This window comes from Ursus maritimus, unplaced genomic scaffold (assembly GCF_017311325.1).
Source record: "Ursus maritimus isolate PB19 unplaced genomic scaffold, ASM1731132v1 scaffold_7, whole genome shotgun sequence".
In the NCBI taxonomy this organism is placed as follows: Eukaryota; Metazoa; Chordata; class Mammalia; order Carnivora; family Ursidae; genus Ursus; species Ursus maritimus.
In genome coordinates, this window is record NW_024426885.1 from 56007575 (window position 1) to 56029258 (window position 21684).

At 44.2% G+C, this 21684-nt stretch overlaps 1 protein-coding gene across 3 annotated transcripts in view; it reads right to left on the bottom strand.

The window, feature by feature from the left end:
- Positions 1–644: 644 nt before the first annotated feature.
- Positions 645–21684, bottom strand: part of STOX1 (storkhead box 1) — a 54290-nt gene continuing 33250 nt past the window's right edge. The window contains exons 2-4 of one of the 3 annotated variants that reach the window (XM_040624558.1): positions 8586–8738; positions 4778–7124; positions 645–1039 (exon numbers count right to left, since the gene is read on the bottom strand). In XM_040624558.1, coding sequence (XP_040480492.1) covers positions 892–1039; positions 4778–7124; positions 8586–8738 — 2648 coding nt within the window. In that variant the 3' untranslated portion in view covers positions 645–891. The remainder of the gene's footprint in view (positions 1040–4777; positions 7125–8585; positions 8739–21684) is intronic. The other 2 variants (XM_040624559.1, XM_040624560.1) reach the window with 2 other exon arrangements.

Here is a 21684-nt window from a genome sequence, read left to right on the forward strand (position 1 = left end):
TTCCTCTACTTGGTCTGAAAAGGCCAGCCAGAAAAAATTCCAGCAAAGCTATCTAAGTCTCAGTGGAAGTAGATCAAATGTAAATGAACAATCATCCACCTTCCATCTTTTCTCTAAATCTTTAATTCAGAACCTCCTCTCACAAACCATTCTGCAACCATTCTACTTCCTATCTCCGCCATCTAAGAACATCCTCAGTTCTCACTGCCATGCTGTGGAGAGTGCCTCAAATGTGATGAGGAACCAGAGAAATAGTAGACCCAGATGCTGCCACACAGGTATTTTGGACATTGCCAGTCAGTACGATTTGGGGCCATCTGTTCGTGTTCAAGTTGGTTGCAGAAAAGATCCTTGGTGGCAATGATTGACTGCATAGAAAAAATTCTTGTTGCAAAGTACCCAATACATCTATATAAATTCTTTCTGATAATGATAAAAGACTTCAGTTGTAAACAAAGGATCTATACAACCCTAACACTATCTTCTGGATTTCTGTGCTGAAATCTGGTGAGATCCTTAACATATCAATATTAGTGTGGATAGAGAAATTCACTACTGGGTATAGTAAATTAGCACACTATGTATTTGAGAAACTAATGAATGTCTGAAAATTTGAGTTAATTACATTTAATTGGAAAAGGACCAAGGATTTTGTGGTTTTTTAATTGTGAAAAATCTATATATTCCCAATAGATTCACAGTAAAATAAGCTTTAAAAAAAGCTTTAAAACATCAAAAAAAGAAAAAAAGCCAGCAACTAGAACAAAATATGTAATGAAATTAACAGCACCTATGCTTGGCTTTAGAGAATTCTTATATACTCAGCGGATAAAAATATTCTATATTAATCTGTACATTTTTACCAAAAAGTTTCCAAAAGAAAAATAAGAATTAAACATTTATGACTGGAGTTAGTTGTAGTAAGGAATTGGATGTGAGTGTTTGACCGCTCTTTGTGCCTTCAAAGTTCTGCAGAAAATTCTGTCTTCTTTTTAGTCCATCCAAAATGACTGAATTATTAGATGCCAGACTCTGTGTCCTAAGATATTAAAAATAACAGAATTATTACCTTCCAAAAGGGCCTGGATTTCTAATCAAAGCATTATACCTTCATTTGTTAACTCTGATGCAGTATAACATTTACTAACAGTAAGGTACACTTATCATATAAGTTAACCTTTAAAAAAATCTAAGGAGCTCCTTACATTTTAAAGGCTTCACAACAGCACCTCCATTATTTGACAGCTGCTTTCCAAGAGGTTCATATTTTCAGAACAACATCTTTTCTCAGATCCAATAGTCAATTATATTCTAGTCAGAAACAGTAAGTTCCCAGGGCGCCTGGCTGGCTCAGTCAGAAGAGCCTGCAACTCTTGATCTCAGGGTTGTGAGTTCAAGCCCCAGTTGGATGTAGAGATTACGTAAATAAATAAATAAACTTTTAAAAAAGGAAGAAAAACATGTTCCCTGAAAACCTCTTCTATACAACTGAAGTGTAATTTGTTTTTTGAGAAGTCATATGAAAGAGAAAAGCCAACCATAATATTTTTCATATTGACAATGCTCCTTTCCAAGGAGCTGTAGGCTAGGTTAGTCCCTTAATCTACACATCTGCCTTGCATCAGCCAAGTCCCATTACTGTTGGGGCATTCTGCTTTTGGCATTCCCCTTTTTCCACCTTGTCTCCTATCACTCGCTCATTACATTGATATACCTCAAAAATGTGTCCTCCTAGGGCGCCTGGGTGCTCAGTCGTTAAGCGTCTGCCTTCGGCTCAGGGCGTGATCCCGGCGTTATGGGATCGAGCCCCGCATCAAGCTCCTCTGCTATGAGCCTGCTTCTTCCTCTCCCACTCCCCCTGCTTATGTTCCCTCTCTCACTGGCTGTCTCTATCTCTGTCAAATAAATAAATAAAATATTTTTAAAATAAATAAATAAATAAATATCTTTTTAAAAAATTAAATAAAAATTTAAAAAAAAGAAAAAGAAATTAAATTTCTCAAGATTTCGCAAATTTAAATTCTCAGTTGCATGTCAAGGAATAATTTCCCTTATCTGTTTTGGGTTTGATTTTGGTTTTCATTTCTGCTTTTGCTAGAGAGAAAGGGAACCCGTAGCTTGTTGGTTTACACAACCATTGTTTACTTTGGAGACAACATGTTTTGATTTGATACTTTAAAGACTTGATATGAATTAAACAATTGTTTCAAGCAGGAAAGATCTCTTCCCTAATAAAGAAGTGAAGATATGTTTTAAAAATGCAGACCTGCATGGGACGCCTGGGTGGCTCAGCTGGTTAAGCAGCTGCCTTCAGTTCAGATCATGATCCTAAGCTCCTGGGATCAGTCTGCATTGGGCTCCTTGTTCAGCAGGGTGCCTCTTTCTCCCTCTGCCTGCCATTCCCCCTGCTTGTGCTCACTCTCTTTCTCTGATTTAAAAAAAAAAATGCAGACCTCCAGGGACACCTGGGTGGCTCAGTCGGTTAAGCATGTGCCTTTGGCTCAAATCATGACCCTGGGGTGCTGGGATTGAGCCCCACATGGGGCTCCTTGCTCAGCAGGGAGCCTGCTTCTCCTTCTCCCTCTGCCTGTCGCTCCCCCTGCTTGTGCTCTCTCTCTCTGTCAAATAAATAAATAAAATCTTTTTTAAAAAATCCACTGCAGATTGATTCATTACAGCAAAAATTGGGAATCTAAATGTCAAAGGAAGGAAAACAATAACTATATAAATACTGGGGTTTACATAACGGAATATTCACAGCCATTAAAAAGAATGAGCTGGATCTATATGTATTGATTGCAAGATATCCTAACTTATGTTAAGTGAAAAAAGAAAGCAACAGCTCCATATGACTTGTTGTTAAAAAATAATTATATTTATAAATGCACAGGAAAAAGTCTGAAAGAATATAAACCAAACTGCTGGGCACCTAGGTGGCTCCATCAGTTAAATGTCTGCCTTTGGCTCAGGTCATGATTCCAGGGTCCTGAGATCAAGTCCCACATTGGGCTCCCTGCTTAGTGGGGAGTCTGCTTCTCCCTCTCCCTCTCCCCCTCCCCCCTGCTCGTGCTCTTTCTCTTGCACTCCCTCTCTCTCAAATAAATAAAATATTTAAAAATAAATAAATAAATAATGAATAAATAAACCAAACAGTTAACAATTTGTAGGTCACCTCAACAGAAAGGCAATGGCAAAGGTTGGGGGATGGAGACTTCCAATTTTACTTATTTATTTATTACAGATTAATTCATTTATTTATTTTAGAGAGACAGAGAGAGAGAGAGAGTGGGAATGTGCCAGCTGAAGGAAGGGCAGAGTGAGAGGAAGACTCTCAAGCAGACTCGGAGCTGAGCAAGGAGCCCGACGCAGGGCTTGATCCCATGACCCTGAGATCATGACCTGAGCAAAATCGAAGAGGTGGACACTCAACGGACTGAGCCATCCAGGTGCCCCCATTTTTACCTTTTATATTTTTTTTAAGATTTATTTATTCGAGAGCGAGAGACAGCGCCCATGAGCAAGGGGAGGGGCAGGAGGAGAAGGAGAAGCAGACTTGCCACTGAGCAGGGAGCCTGACACAGGCCTTGATACCAGGACCCTGAGACCATGACCTGAGCTGAAGGCAGATGCTTAACTGACTGAGCCACCCAGGCACCCCTACCTTTTACATTTCTGCATTACTTTACTTTTTCAAAATGAAGTACACAATAATTTTATATAATAAAAAAATGAGTAGGAGCGACTGGGGTCCTGGGATTGAGCCCCGCATCGGGCTCCCTGCTCAGCGGGGAGTCTGCTTTTCCCCCTCCCTTCTGCTTGTGCTCTCTCTCACTGTCTCTGTCTCTCTCAAATAAAATATTTTGAAAAAATAAAAATAAATATAAAATAAAATAAAATAAAATGGTAGGGTGATTATAGGTGTTCGGAACTGGAGTGCCTGGGTGGCTCAGTCAGTTAAGCATCTGACTCTTTTTTTTTTTTTTAAAGATTTTTTATTTATTTTTGTGACAGAGAGACAGCCAGCGAGAGAGGGAACACAGCAGGGGGAGTGGGAGAGGAAGAAGCAGGCTCACAGCGGAGGAGCCCGATGTGGGACTCGATCCCGGTAAGCCAGGATCACGCCCTGAGCTGAAGGCAGACGCTTTAACGACTGCGCTACCCAGGCGCCCCTAAGCATCTGACTCTTGATTTCGGATCAGATCATGATCTCAGGATCCTGGGATCAAGCCCCACGTTGGGCTCGAAGCTCAGTGGGGAGTCTGAGGATTTATCTTCCTCTGCCCCTCCCCCCTGCTCACTCGTGCTCTCTCTCAAATAAATAAATCTTTTAAAACAATTTTCAGTACTTCTCAAATATTCTATTATGACCATACTACTTTCATAATCTGAGCAATGTTATTTAAACAAATTAACATGGAAAATATTGGTGGAAAGTAGCTGCATCTCTCTCTCAACGTGTGTAGAACCAGAAACATAAGGGAAAACTTCCAACCCTCCATTGAGGAAGTGCTCCACTGATAGCAGCTCCTTCCTACTTTTAGAAACAATTCAAGATTCTGTAGTAGTGAAGTAAATTTTGGTTCACATTAAAAATGAACTCTATCCTATTATATAAGAGATTTTGTTGTAATTTGATACAATTTATTCAGTGACGGCTGGCAGAATTATATCGCTATAAAAAGTTTATTCAGGAGTCTCCCACTAGGTGATTCAGTACACCCTTGATTTTAATCATTCCTGAGGAATAGTGGCTGATCAAATGTTTACATACACTCACCGTGGAGAGTCTATTCCACTATCTCCTGCCATGCTCTGATTTTCTGTTCCTTCCAAATGACTGTGTGCGTGTTGGAGCTCCTGAGCCAACACTGGCACATGTGAAGTGTTGAAAAGTTCTACCTGTTGTGTGAATGGCTTTCTCATTCCCTGATTCTGAGCACTCTGACTCCAGCTAGCTGGTTTCTTTCCTGTATCACCAACAGAGCCTTGTAGGGTTTCAGTCCCAGAATCGGCTTTCCTTGTGTAATCAAATAAATTTCCAACAGCAGATGTTGCGGTTTGTACACATGTAGCAACACTGGGTTCCTCTTCATAGTTAAAACTGGACTGAGTCCCTGAATTGAGGCCACCACTTTCAGCAGAGAGATTAGGTGTTTGGCTTTCACCTGCGTTAGTGAAAAACCCAGTGGGTTTGTAACACTCATTTCCTTTAAGCACCTGAGGCTCAGACCTGTGTATTTTGCTGTTGTACTCAGCCAGAGATCTTTCCGTCACGTTTTGTTTCCCCAAATGATTCCACTTGCTTCTCCCTGTAAAGGAATACTGAATGCGGCCAGGCAGCCCTTGACATAAGTCATCATTCTCGGAAAAGTCCTCCTCATCTAGATATAATGAGCTACAGGCACCATCATCATCTTCCAATTCATTCTGATACAAGGCCTGGTTATCATCAGAAAGCCCTTCGTTTTCTAGACCCACATTCTCTGCTTCCTGGACAAATGTCTTTCTCGTGGATATTTCTTCTAAGTCTCCATCTTGTCTCTCAGCTTGTCTCAAATAGTTCGTACTAACTGGGTAATCCAAAAGACCAAGATTTTGGAACTGGTGTATAGTGTTATCAACTAATCTGCAAGCAGAGGAGGCACGGCCTGAAGAGGAGGAACCTTGTGACAGCAGGACATGCTGTGTTTCTTTGGCCTCCCGTAATACGTCAAAGGGAGAGTAACTTTTCCTCAAGACTTCAGGGATTACCTCATTTTTTCCACCATATACATCATATCTCAACAGGTTTTCCCGAAAGGAACAACATTGACTGCCATTTTGCAAGACACTACATTGAGAGTAATTTAAGGGGGGATCTCTGAAGTCCTCACTGATAGGTTTGACAGTAGAGTTACTCATAGAAATGGATTCTGCCATCGGCTTATCTTTACATCTTTCAGCATGTGGCTGTTTGGCTCCACCCTCAAAGATTCTTGAGTAATCCAAAGACCTTGACCTTTGGAAAGGCTTTCCCTTTGGTCCAGTCTGACTGGGTTTCAGATCCCTGGTCTTCTGGATGTTGTGCCCTTTGGTGATTGGGCTGCCTCGGTGAGACAAACCCTGGAAAGGATTACTAATTCGCTTCTTGTAAATCAAATGGGAACCCAGCACAGATAGATTCTCATCAAGTGGTTTCTGAACTACTGCTTCATTTGGGCTTTTAATCCTGGGGGTGGGCTGTGTAGCAGGTAGCTTGGGATGTTTCTCCAGTCTAAGGCTTCCTGGCTCACTTCCCTGACTCCCGGCTCTGTGTCCATCCCTCCGAGAATGGCCCTGCCTTCGAGACTTTGCAGACCGGCCCCGCCTTTTCCTCACTCCCTCTTTTGAAGGATATTTATGCCTCAACGGCAGCATATCAGTGCACGTGCCCTGGCTATTACAGTGTTTCTGTTCTTCGTATTTCTGCATTAAGACTGTATGCTTGATTAAATTGTCAACAGTCAGAATGGGATTAATTCGTCTGATAATCTCATGTTCGACGTCTCGAGGGATATTGTCCAAGTTATCTTCATCTCGAACGGGCCATTCTTCTGGTGGGAACTGGGCAGAGAAACTGCTGTGCTCTGCTCTGGACTTCTCCTTCCTGGACAGACTACGCCAGAAGAGGCTGAAGCCAAACTTCTTGCCTTTTTCTCTGTCTTTTGTCTCTGGTAACGGTTTGGCGCTTTCACAGATGTGATTCTCCACAGACACTGAAACCGCTCGATTCTGTACCAAAGATCTGGATTCCTGAAGACCTTTCTGGCCTTTTCTAGCCATTTCTGCAGCCGCCAGTGTCTCCTCTACATCCTGAGTGCACGGATCAGGGAAACACCGGCAAGACTGACAATGGGAAATGGGGGCAGCATTTTCTTTGGCTAACTCTGCACAGCTGGCCACGCTCACCAGATACGTAATGCACGTTGGCATCGGGTGACTTTCATCTGATAGGTCTCTCTTATTTTCGTGGGGGGCTGCATTTGTGATGAAGTAAGTCTGAGGAGTGACTATGAAGTATCCCTCTCCAGTGTGATAAATTTTCCTTTCTTTAATCAGAGTTCCAAGAGTGGTATAGAGAATATCTTGAGATGGAATTGCAATGCCTAAAACAAACAAGCATTTCGTTACACTGATAGATTTTGAATTAAAAAAACATTCCGATGAGTGAAATCAGTAACTCAGAAATGACCACACAAATGCTTGATGAAGCCAGAGCTAACTGTAACACAGTTAGTAAATGTAATTAAAATGCCAAAGAAGCATTCATAATAGTCACAAGTTAACTGAATAATAGGAATATAATTTGGTCCACACAAAGACATAGGGCAAATTAATGGTTACATAGAGAAAAAAATCTGAGTTCCCTCGAATACACACAGCAAGTTATACAACCCCATCATGAACTTAAATTTTGACTTCAAGACAGCATTCTTGAAAGCAAACACGGGAATTTTTGAAAATCGCAGCCTCATTGCTTCAATCTTAATAAGAATCCAAAGAGAAAATGAAAACCAGTCTGTGCCAGGATGAGGGCAAACTACCTAATATCTGTATTATGATGGCTTTTCAAAGTAGGAAGGTAACAATTTTAAAAGAAATTTCCTTTTCCAAATAGCAAGGATCAAAATTGTATTTATATGGTGAAACATGTTTGTATAATACCAGAAGAAAATACATCAACATATTAACATTGATTTCCTTTGGGATACTGTAAGTGGTTACTTTTCTATATTTTCTTGATTTTTCTACAATAAGCATATTCATTTTATAATGGGAAAAATGAAAAATACTCTTCTACATCCATGCATTGGAATCTCATGCAGCTGTGAAAAGAATGAAATAAATCAATATATAATAATACAGAAAGATCTCTAAATTTTTTTAAAAGACTTATTTATTTGTGAGAGAGTGAGAGCGTGTACACATGGAGGGTGGGGAGGGCCAGAGGGAGAGAGAGAATCTCAAGCAGACGCCCCACCGAGCTTGGAGCCCGAAGCAGGGCTTGACTCAGGGCTCAATCTCACGACCCTGAGATCACAACCTGAGCCAAAATCCAGAGCTGGACGTTTAGGCAACTAGGTCACCCAGGCGTCCCCCCCCCAAAATATTTTTTTAACTTAAAGCAAGGTGCAGACAGAATATAGAGAATGATCCAATTCATGTTATAGAAAAATACATAAGCTCAAATACAATTTACAAAAGTATGCACAGGAAAAGATAAACAATAGAAGCTGTCACCTCTGGGAAGTGGCAATGGAAGAACGGGGTGGGGGCAGAGGTTGAACTTTTCCCTTTTTTGCCTTGTACTCCTTCTACAGTATGATTATTGCCATAAGCAAAAAAAAAAAAAGAAAGAAAAAGAAAAAAAAGAAAAAGTTCATTTGGAAAGTCAAAGAAATGCCCTTATCAAATTCATTGACGCAGGCCTTTTCCTAGCAGGGCTCTAATACAAGGTGCTACAATAGAAAAAAAAAATTGAATATCGTCCAGTTTATTTACATGTTTAAGTGGATTTATCAATAGAAAGCAAGCAATGAACTAGCAGAGAAAACCTGTCACGCTACCTGGGTGGTGCTTCACCAAATGCTCCAGTAGTGTTTCCTGCGTCACCACAGTCTGAGCAGCATTCATATCAGACACAGCACAGCAAAGAACCTCAGCCAAGGGTATAAACTGAGATTGAGCTATTGGATTCATTTGCACTGGAAAGACGTCACCTAAATTGGAGGGTTCAAAAAAAAAAAAAAAAAAAAAAGGAAAGGTGATACATTTGTAGTAAAAACTATTTGTAATTAGTGAACCAAGAATAAAAAACTGAATAGCACGTGAAATTGTTATTTTTCTCATCAGTTTTTTTCCTCCGCATCTGATAACATGGCATGAACAATGACAGAAAGCATAGAAGAAAAAGGTTTACATTCGGGTTCCCTACTTTTTAAGAAGTCTGTAGAATTGGTCACTACTTTAAATGCAAGAGATAGTAAGTTTCCAGATGAAAGGCACAAAGTGCTATCAGAGTTCAGGTCAGACAATGCTCATATGGTAATTCACATTTTTCAAAGCATTTTTTTAAATCATATTAACTATCTGGGGCAGGCAGGGATGGAATTCTTATTTCTTTATTTAAAATACAGAAAGCCGGGGCCCCTGGGTGGCTCAGTCGGCTAAGTGTCTGCTTTTGGTTCAGGTCATGATCCCAGGGTCCTGGGATCAGCGGGGAATCTGGTTCTCCCTCTCCCTCTGTCCATCCCCGTTCATGTGAGCTCCCTCTCTCTCAAATAAATAATCTTAACAATAAATAAATAAAGTATAGAGAGCCATAGGTGCCTGGGTGGCTCAGTCGGTTAAGCGGCTGCCTTCGGCTCAGGTCATTATCTCAGGGTCCTGGAATTGAGCCCCACCTCAGGCTCACTGCTCAGTGGGGAGTCTGCTTCTCCCTCTGTCCCTACCCTGCTCATGATCTCGCGCTCTCTCAAATTAAATAAATAAATAAACAAAATCTTTTTAAAAAACTTTTATATATATATATAAAGTAATTGTCCCAAGGTCAGAAAGCAAGTAAAGTGACCAAAATAGGTCTTCTGACTCCTAACCCAGCATTTTCATCATACCACATTTTCCTGATTGGAATGATTAGGAAGATTTGAAGAAGGAAAGGGCAGAAATGTTTTCCAAAAGCACGAAGAAATGGAGCAAAACCATGGAAGAAGGAAAGCACAAGGTATACAAAAAGCACAAATAGAGTTATCCTGGTTGGATAGAGTTTAAGGGTTATATAAGACCGAAGTTGAAGACAGATCGGAAATGTAAGCTAGACTGTATTGTCTTTCCTCCTTCCCAACGTCTTAAATAAATATTCTTAACCTGCTATTACTCAAGATTCTGCTGAACATCCAAGGGAATCCCTCAGTTACTTGGAAATGAAAGACTAGGACTCAGGAAAGAGATTTGGGAATAACTGACACAGAGATCTGAAGCTCAGGAGTGGCATAAATTCTTCAGTAGGAGAAACAGGAAGAGAGCCAAGAAACACTGAACTATGGGGTATCTACAGTTAAGAAGTAGTAGAAATAGGGACCCACAAAAGAGAGAAGGCCTAATAATGGGGGTAGGAGGGAGAGAACCAAGAGTATGAGAAAAAGAGGCTCCAAAATGACAGTGAAGCAACAGTGTCAAAATGCTTGAAAGGGATCAGAAAGGTTGAGGGAGGGGTGCCTGGGTGGCTCAGTTGGTTAGGCCTCTGCCTTCGGCTCAGGTCATGATCCCAGAGTCCTGGGATCGAGCCCCGCATTGGGCTCCTTGCTCAGCGGGGAGCCTGCTTCTCCCTCTCCCTCTGCCACTCCCCCTGCTTGTGCTCTCTCGCTCTCTCCTCTCTTTCTGTCAAATAAATAAATACAATCTTTAAAAAATAAATAAATAAATAAATAAATAAATAAATAAAAGAAAGGTTGAGGGAGGAGGAAAAAAGGCCATTGTATTTCTTTTCTTTTTTAAGATTTTATTTGTCAGAGAGAGAGCGCACAAGCAGGGAGAGTGGCAGGCAGAGGGAGAAGCAGGCTCCCCGCTGAACAAGAAGCCTGATGCGGGACTCGATTCCAGGACCCTGGGATCATGACCTGAGCCAAAGGCAGCCACTTCACCAACTGAGCCACCCAGGTGTCCAAAGCCATTGTATTTCTTGATTGGAAAGTGACCATTGGTGTCTTTCAATAGAACTGTTTTCATAGAAAAAGACACAGAAACTAAATGTCAGCTTGAAGGGAAGGGAGTTGGTGAGAAAAAGGTAAGGTTAATGGATCCTCCTTCTAGAGCAGGACTTCTTAACTTTGGCACTTTTGACATTGGGGGTCAGATATAAGGTGACCACCCATCTGAGTAAGCCCAGGACTGGGGGGTTTCCTGGGACATAGGATTTTGTGTGATGAGCAGGAAAGTCAAGGGCAAACCAAGATGGCCTGCCTAGCCAGCTAATTCTTCGTTGTGCATTGTAGCAGGTTTAGTAGCGTCCTTGGTCTCTACCCACTTCTAGATGCCAGTAGCATCTCCCCCAGTTGCGGCAACCAAACAAGTTTCCAGACATTGACAAATGTCCCCGGAAGAGGGGGGGTGGTGAAGGCAAAACTGCCCTAATTATAAACCACTGTTCTATACCATTGGTCGGAAAAATCGGGTTCTGAAAGAGGAGAAATAGAACACAAACCAGAAGGGAGTAGGATCGAGTGCATGTGAATGTGTGTGTATGTTGTGATCTTCTTAAAAGAAGATCTCTGCACATTTGGATCCAAAAACGAAGGGCTTCGCCGAAACAATGCACATGATTCTGGGAGAGAGAAGACCAGTAAGATCCCACAGAGGGGAACAGGAAGATCCCACAGAGGGGAATAGGAAAATGTCAAAAGGCACAGGTAGAAGAACGGCCTCAGAAATAAAGAAGATATTACTTCATCTGGACCTGAGAAAAGAATAGAGGGTGGGAGAAGACCAAAGCCTAGAAGGAAACACACGTGAGCACAGCAAGCTCATCTGATCTCTGCAGAGTTAAGGCAGGGAGAGAGAGGATAGGAATGGGAGGAGAAAAAAACAGGAATGAGGAGCTGAAGAGCGGAAAGGGGCTTTGAAGAGCCGTTCTTAGAGTACACTAAATTGAAAAAAAAAATGAATGCAAAGATTATGAAGGAGCCCTGAGTCTCAAGAGGATTGAAATATGGTTGCTGGCAGGGGACGTGGCAATCTGGATGAAAAGGGTGACAGCCAGGGAGGCCAGCAGTGCATATGGGAATCACCACGGGGTTGTGTGAATGTGCAGATTCTGATTCAGAAGGCCCGAAGCAGAGCCCAGGATTCTGCATTTCTAACAACTTCCCAGGTGAGGTCTGCTTGGGAATGGTAGAGGATTAGAGTGTTGATAATAGCAGTGTTCAGGTAGCCAACTGTTCAACAAATAAACATGGCCCTGGGGCTGCATGGGGAATCAAGAGTAGCCAAAGGGAAGCCAAAAAATTGAGAAAACTTGGTTATACCCTGCAGTTGACTCACCCAGTGACAGTGGAGAAGCCAATACATTGTACTAGTTGTTGAGGGGGAAGGAAGGTGGTGAGGATTGGCAAGGTGTGAAGGGTTGTAGCCAGAGCTGGTGAGTGGCCCACGGTATTCATTGTATCTGCATGAAGATAGAGGACTTCCACAAGGAAACTGAGAAGCAGTGTGCTGTTATGCACAACATTGATCTGTTTCCCTGTGTACTTAAGCTTCTGCAGCTGGCAGGCTGGGCATCTCTGAACACGGAAGTCACAACACAGGGCAGAGTTGCTGTCCGCAACCTAGGTTAGGCTCTTCTCTTGTGTGATGGTGGCTGTTCCACCGGGTGGATGCCAGGATACCTATAGCATTCTGAGAAGCTAGGATGAATGGCTAATCAATTAATATTCCAAAGAGACGAAGATAAGAGATGGTACTATGAAACTTACTGTCCAAGTGGGACATTAGCTGACCTAAACCTCAAAATCCTTCTAGAAAGTCTACCTCTAAGCTAAGGGTAATAAGGCTCTGCCTCTCTTCACTCTGTCTTTGCCTTTTTTTCTCTCGGCATCTTGGACTTACTTTCTTCTCTTTCATCTCCCTCCTCAACCACAAAAAGTAGAGGATTAAAGTACAATTTCACATAGTTCCGTGCTTCTTTAACATAACTCTATATGCTTAATTTGAAATAAGTGACTTTAAACTTTTATGTATCTTTCTTAGTCTCCCAAAATAGTCTAAGTGACTTCTTTCTTGTACGTGACCTTAAATTGATTATCTCCTCCTCCACCCACCTTCATGCAGACGGACGAGAAGTCCTTAATTCAAAAAGAGGGTGGAGAAAGGTCTCTCCTAGAAAGATGAGGGCTAGAGTACTGGCGAAGTATAGGGCAAAACCTAAGAAGTTTTTAGGTGGCTCAACCACACAACCCACATTCAAGCCTCGCCGCATCCCTACCCTACATCTAGTCACTTTGAGCTTTGAGGTGGGGGAAGGAGGACGCATTGAAAGGAAAGAGATGAGTGGCTAGAGTGTCAGAATCTGCCTGCCGCGCCCCCTGCCGGTAGCCGCCCATTTTTGGGCCAAAGGGGGGGGGGGGGCGGTCCAGGACTCAGGTCTCCACCGTGCCTTCGGGCTAGACCGGAAACAGCCCGTTGTTTAGCTCAACCCTTAAGCTTATTTCCTCCTTTCATAGCAAAAATAGTCAAAATGGATTTTTCATCGGGCTGGTGGGAGGGATGCATGGGATGTTCCTGTACTTTCTTTACAATCTCCCATAGATCTAAAGTCAATTCGAAATAAAAGCTAAAAATAGATTGTTCAGAAAGCACTACTTTTAGTTAACAAGCAGCAATATATGAGCAACAGAACTTTTTTCTTACATTTTAAAAATCCCAAACAACTTCTTTTAAAGAATCTTGACACTGCTTGCCAAATCCAAAGATATTCTCAAATTTTATTCGTAATTCCTACCACGATGTGGGAATGAGTATTTTAAGAGTAAACGAATCAATTCTCAAGTAGAAAGCCACATTGCCTTTCTTTCTCCTTAAAATTAATACAATACGTCCACAGCATTTTAGAGAACGTGTTAAATTGCATTTAACCTCTGGTTCGGCACTCCCTCTAAACAAAGCCTAAAGTTTCTCAGTACATTTCCTTCACAGCCGTTGCTAAGAGACGTCTTCAGGTGCATAAATCATCAAGGGTTTTTTGTTCAGGAGAGCAGAGCCAACCCTGACCAGGAACTTTCATGATAGACTCGGGAATCATGCTCACGCTCTAGCCATCTTTTTTTGTTTCAGTTACTTCTGCCCTTGGATTTTTGGAACGCGATAACCCTTACTAGAGTTTTCCACCAAAAATTAACTTTCTGTGTCGAAGATCCCATTCATTGATGTAACCAGATTTCGCAGGAAGTGAAAGCCAGTCCTTGGGCTTTATCCTGGATTACTATGGAGTAATTGAAGAGCACCCTTAAGCCCAGGCCTGCTGTGGACCTTTGACCCTTGACCAGCAGCAGGGATCAGAAGGATGAGAGGCTGTGTACCAGAGTAAACAGTTCACAACAATGTTCTCTCTGTTTAAACAGTCTTGTACTCTCGGGTGCTGCAGAGATGGTAAAAGCATTTGGGCTGGAAGACGGGTTTGACAAAAATACCAATAAATTACAATCATATATATTGGCGCCTACTACATTTAATTGCATCTTCTCTGCAAAGGATATTTTGTTGCTTACCTTGCTGTACTCCTAAAGGATTTAGTTGGTACTGATTTTTTTTTTTTTTTGTATTTCCAAATTATGATGAGTTTTGAAACAATTCTTCCTTAAAAAGTCCACTTTTGGGGAGAAGAAGAAAAAAACAGCACAAGGCAAATTAAATGTATTTAGTATGGGGACGCCCAGTCAGCAAGTGATAGTATGGAGCTCTGGATTGTCCAAGGTTGTTGACATCCAGTCAGGTCGAGAGCAGGCCCCTTCTAGCTTGAGATCCTACAACTGTGATGAGAACCAGACTCCTGTGTGATGGCTATAAATTCATATAACCCTGGGCAATAAATCCCTGTCCCTGGTGCCTTAGAACAGTGGCCCCGAGAGCCCCTGGCTGACAGGAGCAGAACTGTGCAAGTGTGGCTTGCTCCCGAGTCGGTGACAATAGCCCACCAATGATCCACTGCCATCAGAGTCCTCCTCACAACTCTGAGGAAAAGGTGGTAGTTCCTTTGTCAGGACACAAAGGCTTCCTCCCTGTGCCCCTGGTGGAAGGCCTTTAGAAGAAGACCCTATCTTGACTGGTTTTTATCAGCAAAGAAAAGTGGCTAAAAGAGCCATTTCCGGGCCAAGTCATGAGGCATAAATACTCCTACCCCAGTGTCAAATATCAAGAGGTACGTTCAGGACAAATAGGGACACAGCCGGACTGCCTTGCACCAGACCCAGAGAAGGCAGCTGGGGTAGACGAAGCAAACTGTCCCCCAGAACTGTGGTACTGGAGAAATCTTCAACCAGGGACACTGGACTCCTCAATCTGCCAGTTACAGATCACCAGTTGGAAGCTTTGGTAACATTGGATGAGTCTAAACTTTGCACTCCGATAAACAGGAGCACTGGTATCAACATAGTGGCTGGTCCAGCGCCGTTATTTTCTCAGGGGTAGTGGGTGTGGGGAACACAAGCCAACAGAAGCGGGACAGTTGTCACTCCCAGGACCCCGAGTGAAGGTCTGACGCAAGGGCAACAATACCCAGGTTCAAGCAATATATACTCGCTCCCCATCTTGAGAGTGGTTATCAGACAGTTGAAGGTGGGGTTTGGTAACCTGACCATTTTGGAGGAAAGAGCCAGATGCAGAGAAAGCGCGTGATCGCAGTCCTCCCAAGTGAGAAAGGCAGAACCCAAACCAAGCGGCCGTCTGTGGGGCCCAATCCTGTGTTTGCTTTGTCCGCTGAGAACACGTCTGAAGAAAAACGATCTTTATCGAAACAGAGTTTATTCTGCTATCAGAATGCTCTAGTTAAATTTCAGGGACAAAATTAAAGTTGTATATAAAAACTGTACCTTTAGGGGGAAAAAATTAAATGCCACGCAATGTCAACATTTATCTTACATTTTTAAGGCCCCTACACAAATTCCAAGAGGACCCCTGCGTGGAATCTAAATTCTGACATTTTAGTTCGGGGTACTTGAATTTGATTTCAAAGTTCCTAAAAGACTGTTGTTACCAAATATGCAAAAAAGAGGGAAGACTTCTTTGCAAATTTGGAAAGCACTCACATCAGAACTTTTTCGTGTCCATAAAATTAAATTCCAGGCAAAACTAATCCTCCCATTATTTATTTCATATTTAAGACACAAAATTCTCTCTACTATAAAAATGTTGAGTCCCCATACAAGTTTATGGACTCGGTGCTAGGCAGTCTGCCAGAAATTCATGCATTATTGACCTTCAAACGGTTTAACTGAGCCGCTCAAACTCAGCTAATTACCCGGACACATGAAATCTGAGACCATCTTTTTTAGGCGCCCGTACTGAATCACACTGTGGGAAAGGTATCTTCTACGTGCATTAGAGTGGACAATAGAGCATGGATAAAACAGCTTGCAGATACACTCAAGTTTAATAAAAAAAAAGAAAAAAGAAAAAAAGGATGTTTTGTTCTAAGTAATCCAAGAAGCTTCCCTGATTTTTAAACTGCACTTTTATCCAAGACAGAATTTCCAGATTTCTTTAACATTAACATCAATCCTGTACTTTTCAAGATGCAAGTATTTTGTAACAATGTGTATCTCATCAGAGATAAGATGCTGAGCACAAATTTCCATGGCTTTACATAATTAGATCTATTGTGTTATAACCGTAAAGAGGCTCAGAAAAATCAAACAAAATTGGAACAAAAAGAAAGGTTTCAGGCCAGCAAAACCAAGCCCTTCTCCGTGTCTCCCTTTTATTTTAGTAAGATAAAAGAATGCAAACACTTGCCCCCACACTGAGAAACAGAAGAGGACCAAGACTCAGAAGCTGGCTGCAGTTCTAAGGGTAGTCGGGTTATCTCCCACGGAAGCTGGAATTCTTTCTCAAGCGCGGTGATGTTTATTTTGAACTCCGAGACACATACGTCCCCTTCTGGGACATGCCCTGTGTTGACAAGCTAAAGGCTCCCCTCTGGAGCCTGGGCTGTTCCCACACCAGGAGTGGTTAGTGCTATCTTGCGTAATAACCACACTTCAAACTGTCAGATCAGTAGATTAGAAGCCCCTTCCTTATCAAGGGATATAGCCACGAATAGCCACTACCAATCGAGTGGCAGAGCCTTTGGGTCGTTTATGACAGGGACCCCACGATTCAGTTGTCAGAACGAGGGATACAGAAAAGACAGAGAGGTGGCCCTACTTCAGGGAGTCCTTTGGCCTCTAGCGGCCTTCCCCCGGGACCACCACCCTCATTCCGGGTAGAGATAGGGGGAGACCTGGCTGGGAGGGAAGGGTGCACATGACTCAAACTGGCTGGTTTTTTCAAAAAACACTGAAACTCAGGGGCGCCTGGGTGGCTCCGTCGTTAAGCGTCTGCCTTTGGCTCAGGGCGTGATCCCGGCGTTCTGGGATCGAGCCCCACATCAGGCTCTTCTGCTAGGAGTCTGCTTCTTCCTCTCCCACTCCCCCTGCTTGTGTTCCCTCTCTCGCTGGCTGTCTCTGTGAAATAAATAAAATCTTTAAAAAAACAAAAACCACTGAAACTCAGTACCTCAGCCCCAAAGCCCTCCAGGCCCTGGTGGTGCCCTTGCCTAACCTCTCTCCCCTTCAGGCTCCCAACTCTGGATAGGTTAATGATTTTAGCCCAGCGGCGTCAGCTTTCTGAGGCTGTCAAAATTAATTACCATAAATTTAGTGGCTGAAACCAACGCAAACGTATTATCTCACAGTCTATAGATTGCCCGTTCCTCCTCCCTGGGTCCCGTGGCCTGGGCCTTAATTGGAGGCTCTAGGGGAGAGTCGGCTTCCACGCTCATTCAGGTTTTTGGCAGAATTCAGTTCCTTGTGGTTGTAGGACATAGGACGCAGGCCAGGCCCCATTCCCTTGATGGCTGTCAGAAGGGAGCCTCTTCTCAGCAATTTAACGCCACTTGTGTTTGTCACGTTGCCCCCTTCATCTTCAAAGGCAGCATGGAGTCTTTTTCACACTGCGGTTCTCTCCGGCCTGCCCTCCTGTTGCTTCACTTCTGTTCCAGCCGGATAAAGTTCTCTGCTTTTAAGGGCTCATGTGATTAGATCGGGCCCACCCGGATAATCCAGGATAATCTTCCTCAAATTGAAAACAGGATTACATCCGCACAGTCCCTTTTGCCTTGTAAGGTAACATATTCACAGGTTCCAGGGATCTGGATGTGGCCATCTTTGGGGCGCCATTCTTTCTACCACACCAGATACAAGGGCTGGGGGCAAGGAACGGCTGAGGAGAGAGGCACAGGTCGTAAACTGCAGCAGTCCTGTATCACCCTAAGGATGCCATGCAGGAGAATACCTTTTCTTTGCCCTCGAGGCCAACCTGGGACTGATTTAAGCTGCATCTTCTTCCCAGGATTCTGGAGGCCACGCACGCGACTGGCGGCTCAGAGTCACTGTGGTGAATATAAAACACCACTCACAAAACCTGGGGGGCAATTTTTAGCACCAAGGTTGTTGTTGGAATAACAGATAAATAAAAGGCCCCTGTGACAAAGAAGCCGTCCTTTATATACAGAGTCTTCACGTTACAAATGAGCATTACCCTGGGTGGAGGTCAAGGGACCTGGTGGCAGTTCCAGTCCAGGTTCTGCTATGTGGCTCTGAATGAACCACCTCTCTTCTCTGAACCTCAGTTTTCCTTGTCTATACGTGTGGGGCTGAGCCAGATCAGTGTTTCCCAAAAGGTGTTCTGTGGAGCACTCATTCCACGAAATGCTCTGCAAGAAAAGGTCCCAAGGCCAAAGGTTTGAGAAACACTGCCTGGGGTCCCGGGGGCACTGTTAAAGGCTCTGAGAACTGTAATGGATAATCTAGTTTATTGAACCCCATGTTTCCCAGTCATACTTGGCCGCAATCTCCTTTCTCCAAAACCTTGTATTACCCGTCAGCTGTGACTTCTTCCCATCCAAACTGACCTCTCCCTGCAGAGACTATACTCTCATCTGGGAGACCTTGTCCCTGTGTCCTCCACCTAAAACACACTTCCCCATGCCCATGTTTCAAAATCATGAAGACTGACTCAAATGCTAACTTGACTCTCCCCTAAATTGTTCTCTGAGCCCATCACCTGGAGTTCCCCTTCCCACAGGGACCCCTCACGAAACACTGAATAAGCGGCTACTATGGCATAGCATTAGTACTCATGGGACCAGGATATTATCATAGCACATCCTTCAGTCATTTCGTACCCAGCAAATATTTGAGTACCTACTAGATGCCAGCTCCTGGGGATACAACTGTGAACAGAGCACAGTCTTTGCCTTCCAGGGGCTCTGACTCTAATGGAAGAACAGCGGTTGGAAGCAATCATAACCCAACAGGAGGACTATAGCTGGGAGGACGGGGACTCGGTCTTCCTGGTCCCTCTCCCGAATGCCACTCTCAGAAGTTTGTGGATGCCTGGGCAGGAGCATCATGAGTAAGAAGGGCCAAACGTGTCGCTCTGGGGCCTTGGGGTTCCTAAAGCAGCATGGGCTGATAAAGGAGCCCCGCAATTGGTCAGGCAGACCCAGGCTCAAACCCTCCACCTCCACGTACGGACTGCGCCATACTGACTTCTCTTTGCCCAACCTCCACAGCCTACTCGACCAAACACCAGTCCTGCCCGTGACGTTGTCTCCACTCCAGAGGAAATAATTCATGTTGGTAAAGCCTACGGCTAGCCCTGCTTTGTTCTATTCAGTAATATTTTACTGTGACACCTTGTGGCAGATATTACAGGTTGACACATCCAACACACGTTCCCAGTCGCCTTTTTCCCTGCCTGTCTCCAGTGGAGAGGTAGGAAAATGCATTACTCAATTTCCCAACCCCTCTTAAAACCAGTGGGCACGTGACATCATCGCGGTCCCTGAGACAAGGCAGGCAGCTGCCAATGCTGGAAGAGACCTCACAAGGGAAAAAGGCCCCGCCTTCATCTTTTTTCCTTTCTTGACTCTTCCAGCCTGGATCTTGAAGAGGAGGCGGCCATCTTGTGACCATTAGGTGACAAACACGATGTCAAAAGACTACTCTTTGAGGAGGGCGGAGCAGAAAGGGAGAAAAAGCCCAGGTGTCTGGTAGCCTTGCTGAGCCACGGTGCAGGCCCCAGGCTGCCGACCTCCAAACTTCTTGTCAGGAGACAAATCTACCCCTCATTTGTTCATGCCATTGTTAGAGCGTTTTCTGTAACCTGCAGCAAAACAGTATCTCCGGCCAAACTACCTAGTCAAGGGCTTTTGACATTTGTTTCCTCCTCAGCTTTTGGGCTGTGGGGGATGTGTTTGCCCTGCCGGGGGCCGGAGTAAAGCTCCTGGATTCTCTACCAGCTGGACTTGATTTCAGTACCTTAACTGCTGTGAAGCTAGGATTGCACAGTGATGGGTACTCACGGGAAAGGGGTCGGGGCTCCTGCTGCCTTACTCATCATCGTGCCAAGTCTGGGATAAGCCACGGAGAAGAATGAGGAGCAGAAACTTGCGCTAGGGTTGCTAATTCTTAACGGCTTGGGGAAGTGTGTCCTAGGAAGGCTACGACAGGCACTGTCCTCTGGGTGAGGAAGGATCTCCCTCTTGCGCGTAGAAGTCCGAGGGAAGATGAGAACCGTCACGGCGGTACGGCGGGCTCTCCGAATGCAACCTACAGTTACAGCCCTGAGAACGGGGTGCCTTCCACTCTCTCCTGAAAGGAAGTCTTGTGAAATGGAGCCAGTAAGTCAGTATCACTGCTCACATCGATGTAAGATTAACTCGGCATTTGAGGCAAATAATGAATAACACCACTTCTATTTCAGGAGGAGGTAAGCCCTGCCATTTGTGGAAGAAAGTTGCCTTTGGTCCTGAAAGAGCCTGGATCCCCCCCCATCCTGAGACACACACAGAGGGCCGCCTTTAATCCCAGACTCTACACACACGTATACTTTACCAGAAGCATCACACAAATGGCAGCCTTGCCCGCGCCTTTCCGGTTGAGTGAGGTGGGGGTCGGGTGACCCAGAATAACGAGCAGGAGCGCCCCGGAATCCAGGGAGGATTACCGATGCGCACAGGTGCTCTCCCAGGCCCCTGCAGCAGGGCGGCTCAGCGCTCGGCCACCCTCACTGCCGCCTGGGAGCCGCTCCTGCCCCAATCTGGAAAGCATCACTGAGTTTCTGCATCAAAGGTCTCTTTCACTTCTCCCAGACTGCCTGCTATGCTCCAGCTGCTTTCAAGTTGATACGGATTCTTTTGGCCTCCTGAAATATTAACTTTTAAAAGATAAAAGCCACTCCGGGGATACAAGTCATATAAATGTAGTTTCACTGAGAAGCACTTCTAGGCTGTTAGACACTTTAAAGACCTGAACTCTTCGATTTTAAGGTTGTAAATTCCTTTTGTTCGGCCCAGAAGGCTTCACATTGCATCTGGGCAGGTGGGACTGCCCCTCAGCAGGCCTTTGGCATATTTTCACAAGGTCATTGCGTTAGAAATGAAATGACAGTTCGCCATCCTGAGAAATCTTGAAAGAGGCTGTAGGTCTTGCTTCCTATCAGTGGCTCTGATCTTTACATATGGGGTCCTATGACCACTGCTTCTAGAAGCCAACCGCCTACTTCCCACTAAGCCGTCCATTACCGCACCTCTGACCCGAGGCAGCCACACGTTTTCTCAGGTTACGTGCTGGTGGAAAGAGTGTGGGTTCGTGCACACCACGTTGTGTGCCCAGGCAGAAACCGCCAGGGCCCATCTGCAAGTTAGCCGCCTTCTCTCTTTGCCTTCCACACAGACATGGCTTCCCTACCCCACTCAAGGCAGATGTACTCTTCTCTTCACTCCGTTGGGTTTCAGCCCAGAAAAGGGGCTCCAACATACCTTTTATTTATTTACTTATTTTAGTAAAGACCAACGTGGAGCCCACCACCCTGAGATCAAGACCTGAGCTGAGATCGAGTCAGACACTGAAC